Source organism: Bactrocera dorsalis, chromosome 4, assembly GCF_023373825.1.
Source record: "Bactrocera dorsalis isolate Fly_Bdor chromosome 4, ASM2337382v1, whole genome shotgun sequence".
In the NCBI taxonomy this organism is placed as follows: domain Eukaryota; kingdom Metazoa; phylum Arthropoda; class Insecta; order Diptera; family Tephritidae; genus Bactrocera; species Bactrocera dorsalis.
In genome coordinates this window covers 33,287,743-33,310,394 of record NC_064306.1, presented here as the reverse complement: position 1 = coordinate 33,310,394, position 22,652 = coordinate 33,287,743, and the positions used below count along the sequence as shown (strand labels likewise).

The following is a 22,652-nucleotide window of genomic DNA, read 5'->3' as shown; positions in this document are numbered from 1 at the left end:
GGATATGTGGACAGCATTGCCATCTTAAGTAATAACGGGTAGGTGTCTACAGACCATTAGCAGTATTATGACCATCTCTTTCAATACAGTCCAAAATTTACATCGTGAGCGTGTTTGGGTTGAACCTGGAGAAAACGGATCTGCTTGTGTTCACAAGAAAGCTCAATAAATGGGAAACAACTATGTTACCTTCTAGATCTCGTGTGTTCTTAACTCTGGTTTGCTTAATAAAACTATACCATACAAACTACATGTCATTCTGAAGGCAAACTCGACATTTCGCTGCAAACGACAGACAAGTCAATGTAGTTATAAATTCTTTATCATAAGACCAAGAACTAAAGAGCAGATTTCTTAACAAGCAAAGCAAGCATTCATATATCAAAATAATGAGGAAGTTATTGAAATAAAAATTCACCCAAATAATGCTTTTAAGGTATACCATCTCTTACCCAAAAATGTTCGAAATCGGGCCATAAAATTGCAAGTCCCCAGATACCTAGTGACTAACTTAGGACTCACCTTTTACGAAATATCTCAATCAATCTATGAGATTCCGTATTGTGTATTTTATATTATCTGAGATAATATTTTTATGTTAACAGTATGCCCTTGTGCTAAAAATCGTTAAAATCGGGACAGTGCTTCATTCATAGAGCCAACGTACAAAATTTCGAACAACCGACTGACTTTTAGCCGAATGTAGCGACCCGTATTTGGAAAATATTTTAATGAATATAAAGAGATTTAAAAAAAAAATAAAAACATAAAATCAGATGATGAATTACCAGCTCTTACATACATAACAAACATAACATAAATCGAAAATGAAATTGGAGCACAATAGGCCTTATGATGACTTAAATGCGGCCGCCTGTGGTCCGGCGCATATGCCCCTCCTCTTTTCAACCAACCAATCAAATCAAAAATGACAGTTCTCGTTTCTCTATTCAAGCAATTTTGCTTGCAACAAAACCACACTTAAACACAAATTTCCTATGAAGAGTATAACAACCAAATCGAATTCCATTAAAGCACTAATAGTTTAATGGCCATGTTAACAACTCTGACCAAGAGCAGCAAGCTTATAAATTAATTGCAAGCCACAAGCGACTACTGATACAGAATTAAATATTCACAAACATTGTTAATGAAATTAATTACTCGTCGCTACCTCTTCAAACACTTTCATGCATATAAATACACAAAAGCAAATTTCTTCTAGGAACTGCCAATTTTCCTTCCATTAATGAAGACATGCGGGCAAACACGCCTGTCATATTTCATAAACGTTTTGAAAAGGACAAGCGTTAACCTCCAGTGACCAGTTTCGGATGCTTTTAATTAATTTCGGTTTTGATATTCCTTACAGGTGACTTTGTAGTGCTTCTTCATCAAATTTAGGTTGAGCAGTTAATGGATGAGATGGATTGCGTAGACATTTAGAGTAGCTTTGTGTTGAGACAAATCAAGGTGCATGGTAGAGAAGCTGAGAGGACATCAGTATATGCGCAGAAAGGTCACTAAAATGAAATGCTATGAATTTAAATTTGCTATGAACTGTGAAGTTTGTAGTTATTAAATCGAAAATTACTTAAAAAAAAAATTTCAATTTACAAACACATAATTTCAATTAGTAAAATATCTGATAATTGAAAAAAATTAAAGTAACGAAATTCAAAATAATTGCACAGCTTCCATAATTTGCAATGTGCCATTTGGAATGGTACATTGCCGTGACCAGGATTCGAACCTGGGTTACTACGGCCACAACGTAGGGTCCTAACCACTAGACGATCACGGCTGTTGGACGCTTATTTGCGTACTCTATTCAAATGTAATTCACAGCCAACAAAAATATAAATCAACGCAAGATAATTACTTTATGAAAACGCTAACGAACAATGTACAAAAAATGGGCGAAACGGTACGTAAAAAGCTGAAAATGGTGCAAGCAATAGAGTTAACAACAAAGCAAAATTAACCATTGGAAAATAGACCAAACTAAGTGAGATACAATTAGAAAGAGCTTAATGAAATAAAAGATATGGCGCAATTTAAAAAAGCAATTCCAAGATACAAGCATACTATATATGTGAAGAAACGTTAACGTCGGGTGGTAAACCGATAGGAACAGAAAACAACGCCATATTTTTCCCACTCTTTTGACGTACATATCTCTTTTCAGTAAAGTTTTTCCATTTCATCATGGAAAGATATACGATCCAACAACGAGACAAAATTATTAAAATTTACTACCGAAGTTCGGAGTCCGTGGCCTCAACTTTAAGCGAGCTACTGCCAATTTATGGTCGTCATAATCGTCCCGTCAGATCAACAATTGATCGTCTAGTGGAAAAATTTGAGTCCAAGGGCACAGTTTTTCCCGTGTCAATGAGACAAAGAAGTGCCCGTGATGTCGAAAATATTGTCGCCGCTAGCACAATTGAGGAAGACCAAAAACAGTATCTCACACGTCATTCTCAAGCGTTGGCATCTTTGTGACGCCGTTGTGGAGAATTTCGAGAAAAGATCTTGGTCTATATCCGTACGAGATCAAAGTTACGCAAGAACTGAAGCCGCTTGAACACCAGAATTGTCGAATGTTCGTGAATTGGGTTGATCAGCAACTTGAAAAGGATTCGGTTTTCATCGAAAAATCACATGAGTCCGTCAATAAGCAAAATATGCGTTATTGGTTAGACAGCAATCCACACGTACTCCATGAGTCTTTATTGCATCCCAAAATCGGTCGTGCAATTTGACGCCTTTAGACTATCTCCAGTGGAAAAGCTCAAGCTCCTACTTGTATAATAATTGAAATTTGCTAATGCTATCTGTTAGACAGTTACTACTAAGTAACTAAGTATATTCGAATAAAGTTTTAAATGGAGAATAAGCGTGTTTTTTTATCCAGATTTTCACATATTACCACCATATCTTGAAATGGTAAAAGGTATTTCGTGTGTTCGCAAATATGATGTACTTGTGACCGAGTGCCTTTCCGAAATATTTCGAGGACTTGAGAAATCGTTCACACGAATAAATTACATGTACAAAAGTAAATTTAGTTGTAAGTTGGCAAATTTTACTCGATATTAATTTTTTTCGTTTCGAAAAAATCCTATTTGCATACCCCTGCACTTGCATAGCAAATAGTCTTCAGTGTTTACACTTTCGCTAATGTTAATGACAAGCAAAATTTACTACAATTACGACATTTACGAGCGCAAAAAGGCTATGGTACAATATAGACAAGTGTCAAGCAAATAACTGCAGGCGGTTTCAACTTGTTCAACTACTATTTGCCCTCAAACACACTTGAAACATATGTATATCTACCGCCGATAATATTTATACACATCTTTATAGACATGTACTTAAACTAAAAGTTCACAAAAGAAATGAGTACAACGGTAGCCCAAGGCTAATATTACTACTTATACTTACGTAATAAATATTGTTGAGTTTTGTTTACTTCTATCGAGCAACTTAAGTGGCAGGGAAGTGGCTAAATATTGCTTTCCCAGTAGATTTATAAATTATTTTTGTAATGATTATGGGGATTTACACATTCGAAAGGAGGTTAAATGGAAGAAAATATAATAAACTCACTTTGAACAATATCAGCTTATTGGACACTCTAGTGAATAAAGCAAGTAACTACAAAGATTTAGGAATATAATATAAGCAGCGAGAGTATTTAAAGTATAGTTCGTCGCAACTTATGTGTTCTATTTCATATAATTTTTTTTAGATTTGTAGTAACTTCTTGAACCTTCAAATTATTATTTCTTGATTTTAAAAATAATAATAAATATAATAGCGAAAGTAGTAGGAAAATCTTTCAAGCCGTTCTTAAGTTCCTTTGGATTTATTTTTTATAAATTTTGCACTTTTTTCGTTGTATTATAACATTAAAGTTTCCATTAAATATACATCGCTGAAAGGCATTAATCTGCGTATATGGGATTGGAAGATCATTGCAAATGGCATACACGATACAAAAATTGAATCAAAACATAATATTTGTATAAATTGGTTTACGCTTCGAATCCTCCATTGTGATAATGTTGGAAGAAATTAACTCACTGATCAAATATATTTTTGGGAATACATCTCTAACTTTAAATCAACTACAATTCATATTTTTAAAATAATCTGATTGCAAATTGAGAAAATAACTCAATTACATATAGTCTTGATACTAGGATAAAAGTTGTTAAAACTTTTCAGTTGATCAAAGCTTAAAAGGTTGATTTTTGGGAATTTAAAAAGCTAAGCCCCAGTTTTATCAATAGTTTGACAATTATAAAGCTAAATTTGTTGATATTTTATGAACTTCAAGAAGAAAGAAATAAATATTTTTGAGGTTGCAAGCGATTGCCGACGACGCTGAAAACAGGTCCTCCACTGCTACAGTAGTTACGGCCAAAACAAAATTCACTCTGGAATATAGTTTCCGTGAAATGCCCCACGGTCGAAGAAAATCTAAAACTGAAAAAATGGTTGCGTTTAAAAAATGTTCAATTTTAAAATAATAATATTAACAAGAACTTCATTCTAATCGTTCAATTTGTATGGCATCTATATCTTATCGTGATCTGGTCTCGGCTGTTCCGAAATATCAACAGCTTCTTAGAAGCAAGTAAAAGACGTTCCCAAAAGGATGTCTATAAATCTGAAAGACTTTTGACATCTCCTTCTAGGTATCACAAACTACCTAATATACCCTTTTCAGACTATAGAAAGAGGTTGATCATTACACTGATGGAGCTGACTAAACTATAGCCTCTTAAAATCGTTCAAAATGTTGGAAATATTAATTTAAAATTTAGTGTGATCTTTTTAAAAGTATAGAATATCAAATATGCAAAAATTTAAGGAAAAAATTTTACTTTTTTTCACAATTACGCACTATGTACTACTGAGATCAAATTGAAAATGGTGAATTTTTAATTTATACTTCGCGTGTTTTTCGAATCGGTACATTTTTTTTCTGTAAGTTGGTAGTACTGTAGTGATATCCGTGTTAAATTTCACGTCAAAATATTCATTAGTATTTGAGATACGCGTCGTTTTGTGAGGCTCTAAAAGTGAATTCTTCGTTTTTTCTATGTCTGAATTTATTGAACAAAGAAATGCGATAATGCACCATCTCATACTGCATTGGTTTTTCGTTATCATTTCGCCATATTTTCAACTAATATCGTGCCGCAACCACCGCATTCGCCTGATTTGCCTTCGCGTAACTTTACTCCCACTCCGAGTATACCGTTTACTACTCAATTGTGGATATAAAAGCTGAATCGAAGAAGGCGTGATGGCCATCACGACGAAGGGGGTTTCCAAGTGTTTTAAAGAAGAAGAAATGGACAAAATTCACCTTTCTTCTTTGATAACAGTAGTACTATATGTCTCTTAAAACTCGGTGGAGTTCGAATCGTTTATAAGAGTGATATTATGCTGCCTTTTATATTTCAGAGTTAGAGAACAAAAATTAATAATAATAATTGAAAATCACTCAATTGTTTTCAAGATACTCTCAACTCAGATCCATACAATTTGTGATGCGCTTGATTCAAATGTGTCGAAGCACTTTTGTCACTTTGGCCGAGGTATCCCTAAAACATGCATTCTAATCGCATCAATCGACTCTCCAGGTCTCGCAAAACGTTGCCAAGCCAGGACTTTACGGCACTTTACTCATCAAATCGATGTTTTAAGTACTCAAAAATGCAGTTGTTTCAGTCGATGTATGATTTCTTGAAATACAACTGGAAAGTGAACGGTAATGTACCACTCAGAATTTACTGCTCTGTATTGCTCTAGTGGTGTGATTGTGCCACGTCCAGGTTTTCTATCAAAGGAGGTTTCCATTTTCTAGGAAATGCTTTGTGCGAGAACAGCTTTTTTGGAATTGGCTTATTTTGGAATACCCATACAGTCGACTACTCTTTACTTTTTGACTTATAAGCGTAAATGCACGATTCATCACCTGTCACGTTGCCATAGACGTGTTTTGAAGCACAGTTATCGTATTATTTTAACATTTTTCTAAACCTATCCATATGCGCCTTTTTTGAGCGATTGACAAATTGTGTGTTATCCAACGAGAAAATGTTTGCAATATTGCCCATAGTTATATCAATCTCATGATCTCATGATGGGTCTCAAGACTATCTTTCAATATCAGTTAGCGCACAACAACCAACAAACCCGCAATTCGTCTTGAAGTGATACCCGACCTCGATAGACCGATAAACTTGGCCCTTAATGAATCTTTATCGCCAAAAACTAAATTTGTTGGAGTTGCCAAATTTCGAAAAATAAAAGGCACCCTACTTATAAGAGAACCACGAAAAAGAGAAAAATAAATATTATTCTATGAAAAAACTGTTCTTTCGACGAATTTACTACGAGTATAAGCCTGAAGCTGGAAGAGTAATTGTACATCACTCGTATAGGTTCCAATAAAACATTTTTCACTTTGTCTATAATTAGCGAAGCGGCATATCAACTCTTTAATCACAGTGGAAAGCGGCAGCCGAAACATCAAATTAGGTGAAAATAGAGAAGGAAACGCTACTGAATAATTAATGGTCTAATGACTAATAAAGCGAAATTTGTAAGTACTATTCGATCTCGGAAAAGGTGAAAAGAAATAGCAAATAGACGCCTACGCGACATTTAAATAACAAGAAAAATTCCAAATTTCTACAGTGGCCACTTAAAGTCATAGACAAACCAGATGACAGACACTCAAAAAAATGCTTGTTCATTTAAGTGGAAGTCGCTGTTACCCGACAGACTCACTTTCGTTTTCAGCAAAGTGGGGAAAGATCAACGCATGAGAAAAAAATGTGAGTATGTGTGTTCGTATTTACTTTGGCGCCCAAAGCCACGATGCTGTCATACAGTAAGCGTCGCCGGCGCTGAAGAGTGAACGTGTGCGTGTGCGCATGCGTGCGCATAATAAAATGAAAATAACAAATAAATGTTGAACAGCAGACAAAGAAAGCGATCAATAAGCTAGGCAATAAAAGTTGCCGAAAATAAATAATAAAAATGTGATAAAAACAAAAAAAAACAGAAAATTAAAGTTGGAAAAAATCTGAAGCGCCAGCCGATGAAATAACCGCGCTGCCCGTAATGGACCAGTTTAGAAGGCGACGAAAACTGTGTGAAGCGCGGTTGGGCGCAGCCGGTTCGACGAGCCACACGACGAAATGAGAGCGCAAGTAAAAGTGTGAAGAAAGTTCCCAGATGCTTAAGTTTCGTAAGTTTTGGAATTTTTACAAACCGGCAATAAGTGTTGCGACAGACGTAATTTCGGCTTAGCGGCGCGCAGACATCAAAAAACGCAACGCACACAGTATTCGAACCGGCTTAAACGAGCAAAGCGGCAGCACGCGCTAATCAGCAGTGGGGAAGACGGAGAGGGTGTAGGCAGAAAAACGCAAAATATTTAATATTTATTTACACACACACACACAAACACATAAAATTTGCAATAATGTTGCAAGTTGTGAAGGCAAATCAGCTGGTTGTGCTATTGCTGCTAACGCTATTTTTAGCCAGCGACGCAATCGAGCTGCTGGAGCAAAACAACAATGAGCTATTGGGTAGTACATACATCTTTAAATATTTGTATCGCTTTTTGTTTAATTTTCTTCTTCTTTCCAACTTGAAATACAGAACTAAAGCCAACAAATGCACCGCCGACAAATCAAACCAAAACCAAAGCCGCAAGCGATGCGCTTCCACGGCAATATCCACCACAGTTTGGCGGTCCCTCAGGCGGTGGCGGCGGAGTTGGTGCCGTTGGCGGTTTCAACAATTTCGCCGGCTGTCCGCTCTGCGATGCTTCGGTTTATAGCTATTGTTCGCAGAAAATGCTGCACGATGACTGTTGCTGTGATTTTCCAGGTAAAAAAATATTATTCACATCAAATTTTTTATATTTTAAATTCTCTAATATTTAAAGTAATATTTAAAGAGCTAACTTCTTTTTTATTGACTGGAAATTTGCTTAATTTTCAGTGGTCCAGCTACGCCCTCCACAATGTTTCTATACTGACTGCTCACTGTTGTATGCTAAATCCTGTTATGAACACTCGCTAATCAAGAACTGTTGCTGTAATAATCCATACTGAGTAAATGCAGAAATTTTGAAAATATTTAAGGCAAAATCGAATTAAATTAAAGTTAAATTAAACTTATTAAATGTATTTTATTTACTTAATACCTTTAGTACAATCAAGATCAAATTTGAAACGCCAGCGGAATCGATTAACATTTCGTTTCCTAGATCGGCAGCTGTTTGTTTACGGCGCTAAAACGTTGTCTGCCAAATTTTATATATTGGGTCAATTGATTCTTGGCGCGTTCCTCGAAGCGTATTTGTTAGTTTCGAATAAAGAAATAACGCACAACGAACCAAATCTGGAGAATACGGTAGCTAAGCCACGGCTCTCGTTTCAAAGTAACAGTCACAATCAAAATGTCACGGTGCTTCATTTTTTTTGGGAAGGAGAATAGAGTTCAAACTCTTTATAACCAAAATAATAACTAAAATGTGTTGAGTCGACTCGCATTATGAATTTTCGTTATGTTAGTTGTTGTTGATGTCATGCCATAAAACATTCTGTCGAGGTTACAGTTCTTGGTCGGATGAATGCAGGCCTATTCTGATAACTTTAGGTTCGACTGTCGTTAGGATAGATGGTTTGCCGTTCAAATATTTGATAGGCACGATTTATATATTCCGAAGATTTTGCTAAAAACTTATTTTTTCGTCTCTGTAACTAGTAATTACTAGGTGAGACTTTATTAAATTAATGATACCATGAAGTAAGCTCTTCAAAGGCCAATTGACCAGGATTTCATAACATCGAGGAAAGTTTAGTTCTTCTCCCTTTAGTCTTTTCATAAACAAAAAATATGATGCTTCATTTTCTAGATCCATTTTTTTTTTTCAAAATACAAATTCTTAGGTTTACATCGGATAGAATTGTGCAAGATTAATTTACTAAGTCTCGTAATTCCAGGTTGTTTATTTGTCAGGTTGTAAAGCGTGATAATGGTCAAATGATTGGAATTTCTTGAACAATATAATTCAGTATATCTACACCCCGACGGACTAATTCACCAGTCAAATATTGTTGAGAAACCATTTCGCCACAACGCAGAGAACAGACTGGCTTAAGTAGAAAAAATATTTTATCAGCCACATGTAAGAGGAAGCTGAAGTAGTATGTGAAATGGATATAGAGAATAAAATTTACTTATGTTTTACTGTTTCCGAAGGAAAGTACGAACCCCAAACAGCTTAATTGAATTGATTGCCGAGAATGCCAGAATAATCGATCCCCATCAACTCAATTGAAAGTAAAAGCTGCTGAGGAAAGATGAAGAAGGAAGAAGCGCACTCAAAAATATTTATTTCTACTTTGGCGACAAACTCTTCTCGAAGACTCTAACTGTGGAAGACCGAGAAAAACTTTAAGCCACCGGTAGAAATTGAGAGACCACTCATACAAAATACTTGGCCCTGTTTTAAATATGAAAAGGCAAACTGTTTTGAAGATTATCATTCCGAAGTATTTCAAACAAATACGGCAATGAATAATTTCTCGATTCCTCCCTGTCGCACAATATACTGAGAACTACATATTTCCAAAATGTAAAACTTAATTTCAGATAAAAAATTTAACAATGGCGTAGAATGAAAAGAAGAAACCTTTTTACGAACACATAACACCTAAAATGCTAATGGAATTACCAAACATTGCTTTCAATTTCTTGCCTCAACTTTTATGCTATCTAAAGTTTTGATATTTTTCGAAAATGTGAAAAAGTAACAGATTATCGTGATATCCAAACCCGAAAAAGACGCAACGGTGCCGTCATCACACATACCAATTAGCTTTCTGCTCATTGCTATTCAAAATATCCAAATATCGATTCGGTTTTCGCGAAGAAAGTAGTCCTAATAAATATGTCTATCGCATCACTAATGAGGTCAAGAGGACATTTGAGTTGAAAGAGTACTGCTCAGCGACGTGGCTCAAGCATTTGATAAAGTATGGTAGATTCATATTTAAACTGAAATCACTTTGTCAAAAAACTGCTATCAGTTGTTCATATCACCTAACTGACAGGTGGTTAACAGTTGAAGTAAAGATCTTTATCTCCGAGGAGCATTCTTGAGTTCCTCAAGAAATCGTTTTAAGACCAATGCTGGCTGTATGTTTTATTTTCCACAGACATGCCAATGGGTGCAAAAGTACTAACCTTAACATTCGAAGACGACACCGCTTCTCTATGGCGAAGCAAGTGACCAATCGATATCACAAACACACTAGAGAATCTCTTAAAACTCGTTAGAAGTTAACTGGCACATAAAAGGGACCGAGTTAAAGTGCTCTGGCTGCCCACATAGTAGCCATAAAATACGACGATTCCAGTCAGAAACGCTACGAGACCTAACAGTGGCACCGTGGTACATGCAGAACGAAAACATAGAGATACTGAAATACCAATGGTAAACACAGAAGTGGAAAATATCTTATATACAAATATATAAGGCAGTTGATTATGACTTCCAGATACGTTATCATAATTCAGAATGCCTATACGAGTATATTGTCTATGGATTCTGTTGGTGAATCTGTGTTATTTATATGCTTCAGATAAATGTATTATATAAAGTATTACAAAAACTCTATGTCGAACTTCGTGTTATCAAATAAACAAAAACAAGTCTTCAAGCACATCTGTGTATATGTGTTATTGATCTCCTTCCAGAAATATAGATATATTAATTAAGATCACATGTTAATGGAAAAATATTATCTACATATTGTTTATCTAAATGCTATGCCTTACTTCTATAATGAAATTCTAAATATCTATCGTAGGAAAAATATATTTCTGTCTGTTTTATCTATACATCCCGAAGTGGAGGGTTACCGGATTGCACTCGGATAATAATTTTGATACTATGTCTGAACTATAACCACATATAAAGCACATTAGAATGAAAACTCTTGAATTGGAAATATGGTGGTAATAACATTTCTTCGTATTTAAGCACAAAAATATAGTATTCAAATACGAAAAACCAATTTAAATTAAAGCAAACGTCTTGTTCTCTTCTTCTTTTTCATTCCTTTCAATTCTACACTTTGTTTATTTAAAGCGGATATACGAAATATGCCACAAGTAACCATAGAGAGTGGCATAAAATGAGCATTTTATGTAACGATGGCTATCAAAGTGCGTCAATATTTCCACAATGAGGCCCGCACTTCCTCCCACTGCCGAGGAACAAGTACACGAGTCCGCCAAGCACACTGAGCAGCACAAAGTAATAAAGATAGCTGAAATGCGAAAGCGCAGCCAAATGCGAACGAGCGTCCAATTAATGCATTCAAAATAAATTCATTCAATTAAAAGGCATATTTATGTAAATTTTATTTATCATTACAATTAAACAAAACTCGGCAGCTGAGCAACTAGAAGATTGCCTGCCTGCTTAGCCACTTGGCTGCCTGGCTACTTGGCTTCACTGTGGCGGCGTTGTTAATGAGCTTTGCAATGAGTAGCGAGCGCGCGCCGCTGTCAATGTCCGCAAATTGAAAGGCAACGCATATATAATTATGGTTGTGTGGATAATTAAAGCCAAAATAGCGAGTCGGGCGAGACAAAGCGGAAAAGTAGCACCGAATAGAAGCTGCGCAAGTAAAAAGTGTTGCCAAAAACCAAAGCCAAGCTAAGCCAAGCCACGTCAAATAAAGCAAAACTTAAGTGGCGCATTGGTTGAATAAAATAACAATAATAACAACAACAAAAACAGCAACACAAATTGAGCGCATAAAGCTAATAAAGAATGAATGGAAGCAGTTGCCGGCTTAGCAGAAATGCGAAAAAGTTATTTTGAGCTGGGAAATGCGTTAATTAATTTCTTTACATTGCAAATACGCGCCAAATAAGAGAAAGATAAAAAAACAAATATTAAAAATAAACAACGAACATGCTTCACATCTGCATTTCTTATAGCATAATAAGATACAAAAATCATAATTTTTATTTTTATCGGTCAGTTTATATGGCAGATATATCATATAGTGGTCCGATTTGAATAATTTCTTTGAAGATTGTGGCCTCCTCTTGAACAATAATCTTTGTCAAATTGCGTGAAGATATCTTGTCAAATAAAAAGCTTTCCATACAAGAACTTTATGTGGAGCTATCGATTTGTATGGCAGATAAATGCTATATTATTCCAATCTGAACAATTTGTTCGAGAATAGTAGCCCTGCCTTAGGCAATTATCTGTACCAAATTTCGTGAAGATACCCTTTAAACTAAAAAAGATTTCCGCCCAAGGACTCGACTTTGAACGATCAGTTTGCTTGACAACAATATCCTATAAATATCCGCATAAAATGCGACCAACCAAGTTACAAATTGAAAGAGTGTACAAAGCCTCCCCATGTTGCCTTTGTGAAGAGGCTAAATACGAAAAAGTCGACCATCTCCTCCTTCGCAAAATATAAGGTATATAGGAACTACCAAGACAATAATTAACTCCAACTTGACTCCAAGCGACAGCATACAAAAATACCAAGAAAAGCTCGACAATATTGAGGACACAGCCAGGTCTACAGAAAGTCAACTAAATATCGAAGGTGACCCAAATTCGAAAACGGAAAATTGGGGTATGGCAAAAACGGACGAGAAAGGAAAGCGCTTTCCAAAAATTGGCTGGGTGGCTTGGTCTAATAGTGCTCAAAACGAGAACTGAAACCACGTTAAGAAGACCGGGATTCGATGAAACCATACCAAGCATTACCCTATCATATGAATGCATGGCAAGCTCAATAAAGAAATGGAAAGTACTGGAGAATTACCCTGGCATAGATCATCAGTATATACTTATCTCCCACGAACGACACCGGAAAAAACGCCAACCAGCACAGGGAAAAGACTGGAACACGAAAATGGAACACTTCGAAACTAAACAATTTAAACAACAAATTAAAATCCATTAGACAAGCAGAACGCATCTAGCATTTTCCATAATTGTAAGAAAAGTTGTCGAAGACACTATGCTTAATATAACAAGAGCCAGTCAAAAATTAGTGCCCAATGCTTTCCAACTCAGATGCGGAAAAAAATGGGAGGAACTATGCGAGAATATTAACAAAATCGCTGAGGAAAATGGATAAAATTGTAAACGCACTCTTCCCCACTCACGAAAAAAAGGCTACTGATCCAAAACAGACTCTTAAGATCACCGCGAATCCTCTTGTTCGTCCTCGAAAAGCTGCAACTGGCCATTGGTAAGCGTAAGTCCAACAAATCACCCGCTATAGACGGGATTCCAGCAGAAATCCTGAAAAAATCGAACCGACAGTACTTTTAAATATGTGTAATACCTATCTGGAAGCAGGAATATTCCCTGAAACCTGAAAAAATTAACGGCTGGTGCTAATTAGTAAGGGAAAAAGGGATCCCAACTTGACATCAGCATACCGTGCATGCTTAACATAGCGTGAAAGGCACTCAAACCCATAGTCGAAGCGCTTATCAACAAAGTTGGACTCTCCCTTAGACAATACGATTTAGTCCCGGCAGATCAACTCTGGAAGCTATAAAATCTGTCAATGAAAGTGTAGAAGCCGCAGAGCGTTAACGGCATAAATACAAAGGAATAATGTTGCTGGCGACTTTAGTTCTCCGAAACGCCTTCAACAGTGTTAGATGGGTGGATGTGATCGACGCTCTCGAAAAAAATTTTAAAATCCCGACTACCACAGAGCTGTGATGCGATGCTACTTAATATCAGAAAACTGCTGTACCAAACCAGAGAGGGATCACGACAGATAGCGGTCACGTCAGGAGCAGCAGGATCGATTCCAGTGAGCTGCAAGTGGCAGATACTGTTGCTGTGACGACAGCACTGATGATGCGGAAAGCATTTTCCACCCCCTCACCCGCAAAAAAAACATAAAAGTGTCTTATAGGTACGTATCCATGAAATCGAAATTGCGGAAACGAAATTTTGGAAACCAATTTTGACATTTTTTTCGTTAATACATATTCTCCGTACACAGCATATACTTTTCGCTTTGCTTGAATTTTTACCTTTTTAAAAGTAAAACAGTGAAACAGTAAAACATGCCGACAATGCTGTTTTTTTTATTACTTTGGACAGGACACCAAACAAAAACTATTCCAAAAACTAAAAAAAAATATTTACAAACAAGCCTTACCATATCAGCTGTTCAAATTATTAACAGTAAAGCGGTTAAGTGTGAAGTTGGCATTGAACAAAATTCCTCATTGAACAACCCAATATTTAAAAATATTTTAAAAGGTATCCGACGTTTCTTTCTGGGCGTTACGAACTTCACGGCACACTGAATAAACGCCATTTATGATAAAAAACAAACACATATCGCTTAAGCTTTCCGGTTGTGTTAGCTCCGGATTACAACTGCAAATATTTGACTTCCCCAAATTGAAGATATTTCAACCAAAATTTACTTAAATTGAAAATATCTAATTGATTGAAAATATTTCGACAGTAAACATGATGTGTGGTGGCATGCAACTTGCACACCAGCGGCATGAGCGTAGTAATTATTTGTACACATGCGAAATGAAGCTGGATTCGTCAGGAAGTGACGCCTATCACTTCAGGTGCTGCATGCAAAAGACAACTGCAACTCTTGGCATCCATGTACATCAGCTGACTGTTAGACTGACTGACATACAAACACACATTATATCGGTTTGACCGACTGACAGCTAAATAGTAGCGATCAACAAGCCAGAGTTACACCTCCTAGGCTCGTGTTTGGACATACCGATTACTCTGTTGATGTGTGATGCGGGCAAATTCAAAGGCGGAAATGAGGAAATTTTGCTAAATTGCTGGAACGACAGGCGTGAACTCAATTATATGAAGCAACAACGAAAAGTTGCATAATAATTTTGAATAAGGTTGCAAGGAATTTTTAAATAAAAAAAATATTAAATGGAAATTTGGGGATTCAAGCTTGAATATTCTTTAGCCAAAAATGGGTATTTTATGGTTACAAAATTGAGTGAATACTCTGTCCAGGTCAATAGCCTTAAAATATATACATATATAAAAAGAAATGGCTGTCGCGTTTAAAAAATCAAGACATTATTCTAAATGTTATTTTCTTCGCAAATTATCGTTTTCTCAAATGCCATTTCAGCACTTTATTTCTGTTCAACTGTATATGTTTGTGTCATTACAACAATTTTTTAACATTTTAACAATTTTTGAGGAGCTGTCCGCTTCAGCTAAAAAAAATTAAATACGTTTTACCAAAAAAAAATACAAATAACCGAATCCGATACACTTGTAGTCATTTCAAATGTATGGAATGTAACGTGTATTCATGCATATACTTGTAAAAGTATATGGTTCCTAGACGCATCAGTAGAAATTCAAACCCCATGCGGAGCTTTGAGAAAAACTGTTATTTTTCTAGTTACCAGTTTTTCCCTAGACGCCGTTTATCATAGTGAAATATTAAGGTGAACTAACTTTTGCAGTTATTTATTCTTTTCAAAAAATTATGGAGAACTATAGTGACATTTCTATGGAATAGATATTGCTCTTAATTACGATTATAAAATCTTAAAAAAATATCGGTAAATGACAGCACTAGCACCTGCTTTGTGAGAGTAAAATGTCGTTGAGAGAAAGAGAGAGGGAGAAAGACGACGTTATATGACTTATTCGCAAACCTAAACTTCATTCATTGGTTAGATAGAGAAGTTAATAAGACATTTCACAGAACTTTTGCTTCGCTTTGCGTCAGACCTTTGTTTTAACAGGTAAGTCCCATGTACGCTTCCCTATACTACAAGGTGCGTTCCAAAGCAAACACTTTTTGACCCTAGCGCCTCCTGGTGGCGCCATCTATTTGTCGACTGATGCGTTAGAATCTGCTATCTTTATCGATTGTCCAGTAAGAATTTCATGACATTTCATTGATTGAAAGTAAAGTTATTGCATTTTAAGTGTCAGTATGTTTGCGTTATCGGTTCGAAAATGAGCTTCGAACAAGGAGCCAACATTAAATTTTGTTTTAAAATTGGTAAAACTTTTATCGAAACCTTTCAATTTATGAAACAAGTTAGCGATGATCGCCTATCCCGTGACAGAGTGCACAAGTGATTTCAACGTTTTCAAAGTGGTCGTGAGGACATATATCACGATCAGCAAGTGGGCCAATCGAAATCCGTGATCACCGGAAATTCCATCGAAACTGTGCGTGAATTCATCAAAAATCAGCCGAAATCATCTTTGAAATTCATGGAAATGGAATTGAACATCTCCAAAACATCGATTTATCGCATTTTGACCGAACATTTGGGCTTACGAAAGGTGTGTGCACGGTTTGTTCCGTACAAATTGACTGACGACCAAAAATTGCTCAGAATCCAATATTCGAAGGACGATTATTTTATCAAAAATCACATTTTAACAATTAACCACTTCCCGTATTCACCTGATATGGCACCGTACGACTTCTTCCTTTTCGGAAAAATACATTTGCCCATAAAAGGAAAGCGTTATGCAGACGTAGAGGCCATTCAAAAGGTTTGCACTGGCATACTGGCGGCCATACCGGCTAACGAGTTGAAACACTCGTTCGACATGCTTTTGGACCGTGCAAAAAGCTGTAGTTAAGCAGAAGGAGTATATTTTGAATAAAATAAATTATCTTTGCCGAAAAAATCATTTATTCTGTGTTTTTTTTTAGTCCTGTTTACCTGAGAACGCTCCTTGTACTATCTTGAAACTATTGTAGGCTCAGACTATCTCTGCGAGATCAACTAAGACTTCTGATCACTTTCATACAGCCAATAGATCAAAGGTAATGAAAGGTCAAAAGTTTAGAAACTATCTTTAGTCTAGTCGAGAAGCAAAATAAATTTCTAGGGAAATATAAAATTTTCCTAAGCAAACTTGAGTTATGCGCATAGGACTTTTGTAAATATTTGTCCAGCAACCCTATCTTGTAATATAATATTAGCTGCAAATTTATGACAGCGATATTTATAGTTTATACGGAAAATTTAATATATTTTTGCAAATTGAGAAATCATCATAATAAGAAAAGTATACGAAAATTACAATCAAAAATGGATTCCACCCTAATGCACTTATACCAAAGCGCGCTTTCCCACTGCTGGCAACCGCGTTTGTTACTCACATGTCGCTGACAGCTAACGACTATTTGTCAAATTGATTGCTAGCATAACAGACAATACAGCTGCGACAGGAAACGAAGTGAGTGAGTGAGTGAGTGAGTGAGTAAAAAATATTGGAAACTAAAAATTTCATTCGAAATAGAAATTGTATGACGCATTCGGAAAGGGATTTGGCATCTTTTCTATAAAGCTGTTTTTATTATGAGTTTTTTTTTGATAGCTAAAAATGTGGGCGTTATGAAATGTTATGGCAGCTGTTTACTCTGGTAACATAAATCCACACATATGAACATACATACATACATACAGACATTGTGGCAGTGCCGGTTTATGGGCGCACGGAATTTCACACCTGCCAAGCGCTACTGACAAGCCTTCAATCAGTCAACTTAAATCGTTTGATTTATTAATTTCAATATTTGAAACTTGTCAAAGTCACGACTCTTTAATTTTTAATATATGAATTTGGTATGTAAGTGGTAATTGGCCGTAACAACTTGCCACTTGCTTACATCCAGTTTATTAGCAAGTGTGCTTTTATAAATTTTGATATTTAGCTCAGCTTCCACTCCCTGCTCGAGTCTTTGGCAACTTCCGTTTTGTCATTTATGCATTTTTAATGAAATTTTCATTGGTGAAATTAGCGTGAAATAAATATTTTGTTTTTTTTTTCATCTTCTCATTTGTTTACTTCACAAGCTCAGCTGCTTACTCTCCTCACCACTGCCAAAGCATTCGGCTGTTCGACATCATCGATCTCGGCTTTCGCTTTCACACTTTCTTCTCCTCACTACGTATTACATAAACATCAGCATTTCTGAGTGGAATTATTTAATATTTTTTTGTTTTTAATAGGGAACAACATTCCATCGTCACGTACAGCATCCGATTGCCCATGATTGCATATTTACATATCTTAACGCCAGTCTATGATCGTTTACGCTGGGCGCTGCTGCCAATATCAGATTACATAAGACGGCACTAATTTCACGTTGATTATATTATTAACGATGATTTTATTAATTTATGTCGCACTCATGCACCTATGCTTATACTAGCGCTTGTATGTGTATACCAATACAAATGTAGATATGTTATTTTCTAAATAATTAGTGTTGAATTTTTAATTGAGGGTTTTGATTTTTTTATGGGAGAAACCAATGATTATCGTTAATTGAATTTTGTATGTGTTTTTTATTTGTTTTACCAATTTAGTGCGTATATTAGATAAAGCAATTACAAAATAAAGGAAATGATCAAAAGTGTGGTAGACGCTCGAGGTGGAATTAGTAACGCTAATAGTTTTGCTACTAAGCTAAAGTCAAGCGCACGTTTTAATTTGTGTTAGTAGGAGATGCTATTCGCAAGCGCATATTATTAACAGCTCAATATAGTTTTTCTAGCATTATAAAAAAAATAAGTCCAACTTTCAAAGGGTTATCCATTTCAAGGTTCTCTACTTTTTTAAAGAAAAAACACAAAAGTAGAGAATGTTAGAGATGATTCGTAAGAACATTCTTTGAGTCCAAATTTCAGTGACTCCTTCTAGCATGTCAACTGGTAACTGGCGAATGATTTGCATGATGTTTTGATCCAAAGCCTGATTCGAGGCGAACTTAGACTTTACATATCCCCACCAAAAAAGTCTAGCGCTGTGATATCACATGATCTTGGTGGCCAATCGACCGGCGCAAAACGTGAATTTATTTGTTCACCAAAGTGTTCCCTCAATAAATCCATAGATAGATGCGATGTATGGGAAGTGACGACGACTTGTTGAAACTAAATGTCGCCGAGATCACGAAATTTAATTTCAGGCATTAAATAGTCGGTTATCATGTTAATATGGACCGATGGTTCCACCGGCTCACAAGCCACACCAAACCGTCGTGAAATGAAATGGCAGCTATTGAAATTCTTCGGTTTGCTTTACGTCCCAAATGAGGCAATTTGCTAAATCTTTAAAATGCGCAAAGGCGTTCCATACGTCAGTCTGAGTTTCTGTGAATGGCGTCGTTATTTTATTAAGGGTCATATATAGAGTATTTTAGGCACCTTCACTCACTTCGACTGCATTACTAATAACTTGGACCACTGTGTCTGCTCCTAGTGGAATATCCTCCGCGCTCTTACCTCCAGGAAAAGTGTGGTTGCGACGGAGCCGCTGGAGAAGGGATGTCGTAAGAATTTACACCGGTTGTACAAAGCGCAAGAGGAAGGTTGGAGGAAAGGTCTGCTGCCAGTAGCTCTCCATCAACTCTTGTTTCAGACTGTCAGACTGTACGCTTCAGGCAGAAAGGACAGCAATCAAAGTTCAAGCAGGTTTAATTCTCCGAAGTATGGCTTTTTTAGATAAATACTCACATGCCGCCGATAACAGAACTGCTATGCAGGTTATGAGTTCTGTGACAGTGAGCTCAAAGCCAGTCAAAGGTGTGCATGACCTCACTAGCACTAAAATCAAGATACGTCAATATTAAGCTTTCCTTTTCCTATCACAGCGGATTCATGGGAAAATATATAGCCGATGAACTTAAGTGAAAGGGACCAGCGAGGTCGAGACCAGCAAGCTTTGGTCAGCAAACAATCTGGACTGGGGTTGCGAAAGTCTTCAGGTTCAGAGTGGAACGTAAAAAGTTTATTAAAGTTTTTGAAGGACACAACTTAACAAGGAGAAAGATGAAGTAGAAACCTCTAGACTTCCACTGTTTAGCTTTTGTCTGACTAAGATTGAAGCATCTCGTTTGGTATTTAGTTCAATGAAACAGGCAAATTGGCTGAAATTAATATTAACTGCCTCAATAAATTTGTACTTTATCGATATTGTGACAATCTTTGTGATCCAAACCTACAAGTTCTTGACATCAGAAGGAACAGTCCAAAATGGAATTATCGTAGCTTCGGTGAGCAAATAATTTCACGATTTGGGCCGGTCGATTGACCACCAAGATTGTTTGATGTCACACTGTTAGACTTTTTTCTGTGGGGATATGTAAAGTCTAAGGTCTATGCGGACAATCTCGCTTCGATTCAGACTTTGGAGCAAAACAGCACGTGTGTCATCTGGCAGTTACTTATCAAAATGCTCGAACGAGTATCGAAAATTGGAATCAACGGATGGACCATCTGAGAAGCAGCAAAACACCAATGGTTCTACGTACAAATATAATACATAAATATTACCCACCTATATACATATATTGCTAAATGCATAGAGTGTATATTAATGATCGCAATAAAATCCCAGAAATATCAAACGAATAGGATTTCGCAAACAATTAGTGCATAACTTCAGGTAGATATTGTATTACCAGCAGGCAGCCAAGTTGACCTCAGACACTTCAATGAGAATAAATTACAGACCGACTGAGATTTTCTCTAATCTAAAACCTTAATCTACTTAAAGAGGATATTTTCTAAGTAACAGCTTAACTTCACTGGAACCCCCGAGACCTTTTCTTGAATTGTGCTCTCTATTCACATTGACTATTTAACGGTTTCTTGTTTATATTGTTGCGTTTGATTTTACAGCATGCAAAGAAATCACTCTTTAAAGCTGCCGATCAGTAAACAATTACTGTTATGATTTCCCTCCTCTTGTTTATTGGCGTAGACGCCTTTGCTTAACAATTGCGTATTCACAAAATATTTGTGAGCAATTTTTTTGTTGGTGCTTCATGATTTTTTGCACTTTAACGCCTGTGAATTTTGTATGGGAGAAAGTTTCGCATCGTTCGAAGTTACAAAAAATTCCAATATATGCACAAATACTTATGTCTAAAGTCATTTATATGTATTTAAAGCTTAAAAAATCATTCAATGATTTCGATTTTCATATTGCGTACTCATTAGCTACGCTCAGCTTTATAACTTCCGCTCGTATTTTTACACTATTTGTTGTTTGGATTGTTTTTGCTTAAAAAAAGAAAACATTAATTTGGCTACTCTTTGATTGTACTTCAAACAAACATCTTTTATCATTAAGGTATTAATAGTCAGCTTTGAATTGCCTCTTAACTTTTGAGCTATCTTTACAGGAGAGAAGGTCGATTGCTCTTTGATATAGTAAAAATCTTCTAATTGGATAGGAAGGGAATTGAATTGAAAGGATACAATATATTTTATTTATGCTAGTTGTCTGTTTGAATATCACAGACCTTCAATAAATATTGGATTTGGAATATTTGTAAACTTACTATGGTTTTTAGAGCATTTCATTACCCTGAACAATTTATATTAAGCTTTCTACAATATTTGTAATAACCAAAAGGAAAGGTTAGAGACCCTATAAAGTGTTAAAGGTATATAAATAATCGGCGGATCTAGCTGAATAAATTCTGTTATAGGGCGATCATTTTTGAGATTTCTAAGAATATCCACAGAAACTTTAAACGTAATGGAGAATGTTTATTATCATTCGAAAGAACATTCTCTGGCATTTACTTTTTGAAGGCTACATACCTCTTTCAAATATTGGCTGGGGCTACATTTCAGATGGTCCTTTCGTGAGGCCGACTTTCGATAACCCATTCGAGCATTTTGATTAGTATCTGACTATTAACAAGCGTGACTATAATGCTTGAATCGAAGCGGGATTGATCGCATAGACTTTAGACTTTACGTATCACCCCAGGAAAAAATCTAAAGGTGTGACAATCTTTGTGGCCAATCGACAGACCCAAAGCGTGAAATTATCTGCTTACCGAAGAGTTGCTGAATCCAAATGTCGGCGAGACCACGAACTTCAATTTAAGGCATCAAATAGTCGGTTATCATTTCGTGATAACGGTCGCCATTGACTGTTACGTTCTCATCGGTATCACTTTTGAAGAAATCTGAAATGCAGCTCTTGAATCTCTTCAGGTTGTTGTTTGTCTCAAATTTGCTTGTTAATATACCCATTGAGCCGGAAATGGGCCTTATTGCTGAAAAAATTTGGCTTAAAAATGTCGGCTCTTCTTGGAACTTCTCAAGAACCCATAGAGTGAAGCAATGTCATACGTTAGTCTGAGTTACTGCGAACGGCGCCAAATCGACTCTCCTCGGTATTCGTGTACACTCTCAGTAATGGATAGCTGGACATGTTCTATTCGGCCAAATATTATCCAACATTGAATTCTGGGTCTCAGGATAGGTGACGGTGTTGCGAATAGTACGCGCAATAGGCCGATTATGTCGACCATAAGTTGAGCGAAGCGCGAAATACATTCTTTAAGTTGTACGATTTGTAAACGTTGTTCAGGCGTATGTCTTTCCATGATGAATTTCCAAACAATACTGAACGAAAAAACATGAAAGCGTGACAAGACTCCGCGTGATCTGTCAAAAAAAGGCTATTGAAATAAGTAAATTTCTCACCAGGAAGCTTGTCACTTATCGTAACG

General features: G+C 36.2%; 1 protein-coding gene, 1 long non-coding RNA gene and 1 other non-coding gene across 3 annotated transcripts in view; 1 reads left to right on the top strand and 2 right to left on the bottom strand.

Moving 5' to 3' along the window:
* Positions 1-22,652, bottom strand: part of LOC125778454 (uncharacterized) — a 123,200-nt gene that overhangs the window by 8,383 nt on the left and 92,165 nt on the right. The gene's annotated exons all lie outside the window — the stretch shown is intronic.
* On the bottom strand, positions 1,733-1,804 carry Trnah-gug (transfer RNA histidin (anticodon GUG)). Its single transcript has one exon. It is a non-coding gene; the product is annotated as a tRNA-His (tRNA).
* On the top strand, positions 6,470-8,216 carry LOC105233289 (uncharacterized). The gene is made up of 3 exons (XM_011215327.4): positions 6,470-7,625; positions 7,699-7,929; positions 8,044-8,216. Exons 1-3 carry the CDS (start codon positions 7,517-7,519, stop codon positions 8,154-8,156), a joined length of 453 nt encoding a protein of 150 aa, XP_011213629.2. The 5' UTR covers positions 6,470-7,516; the 3' UTR covers positions 8,157-8,216.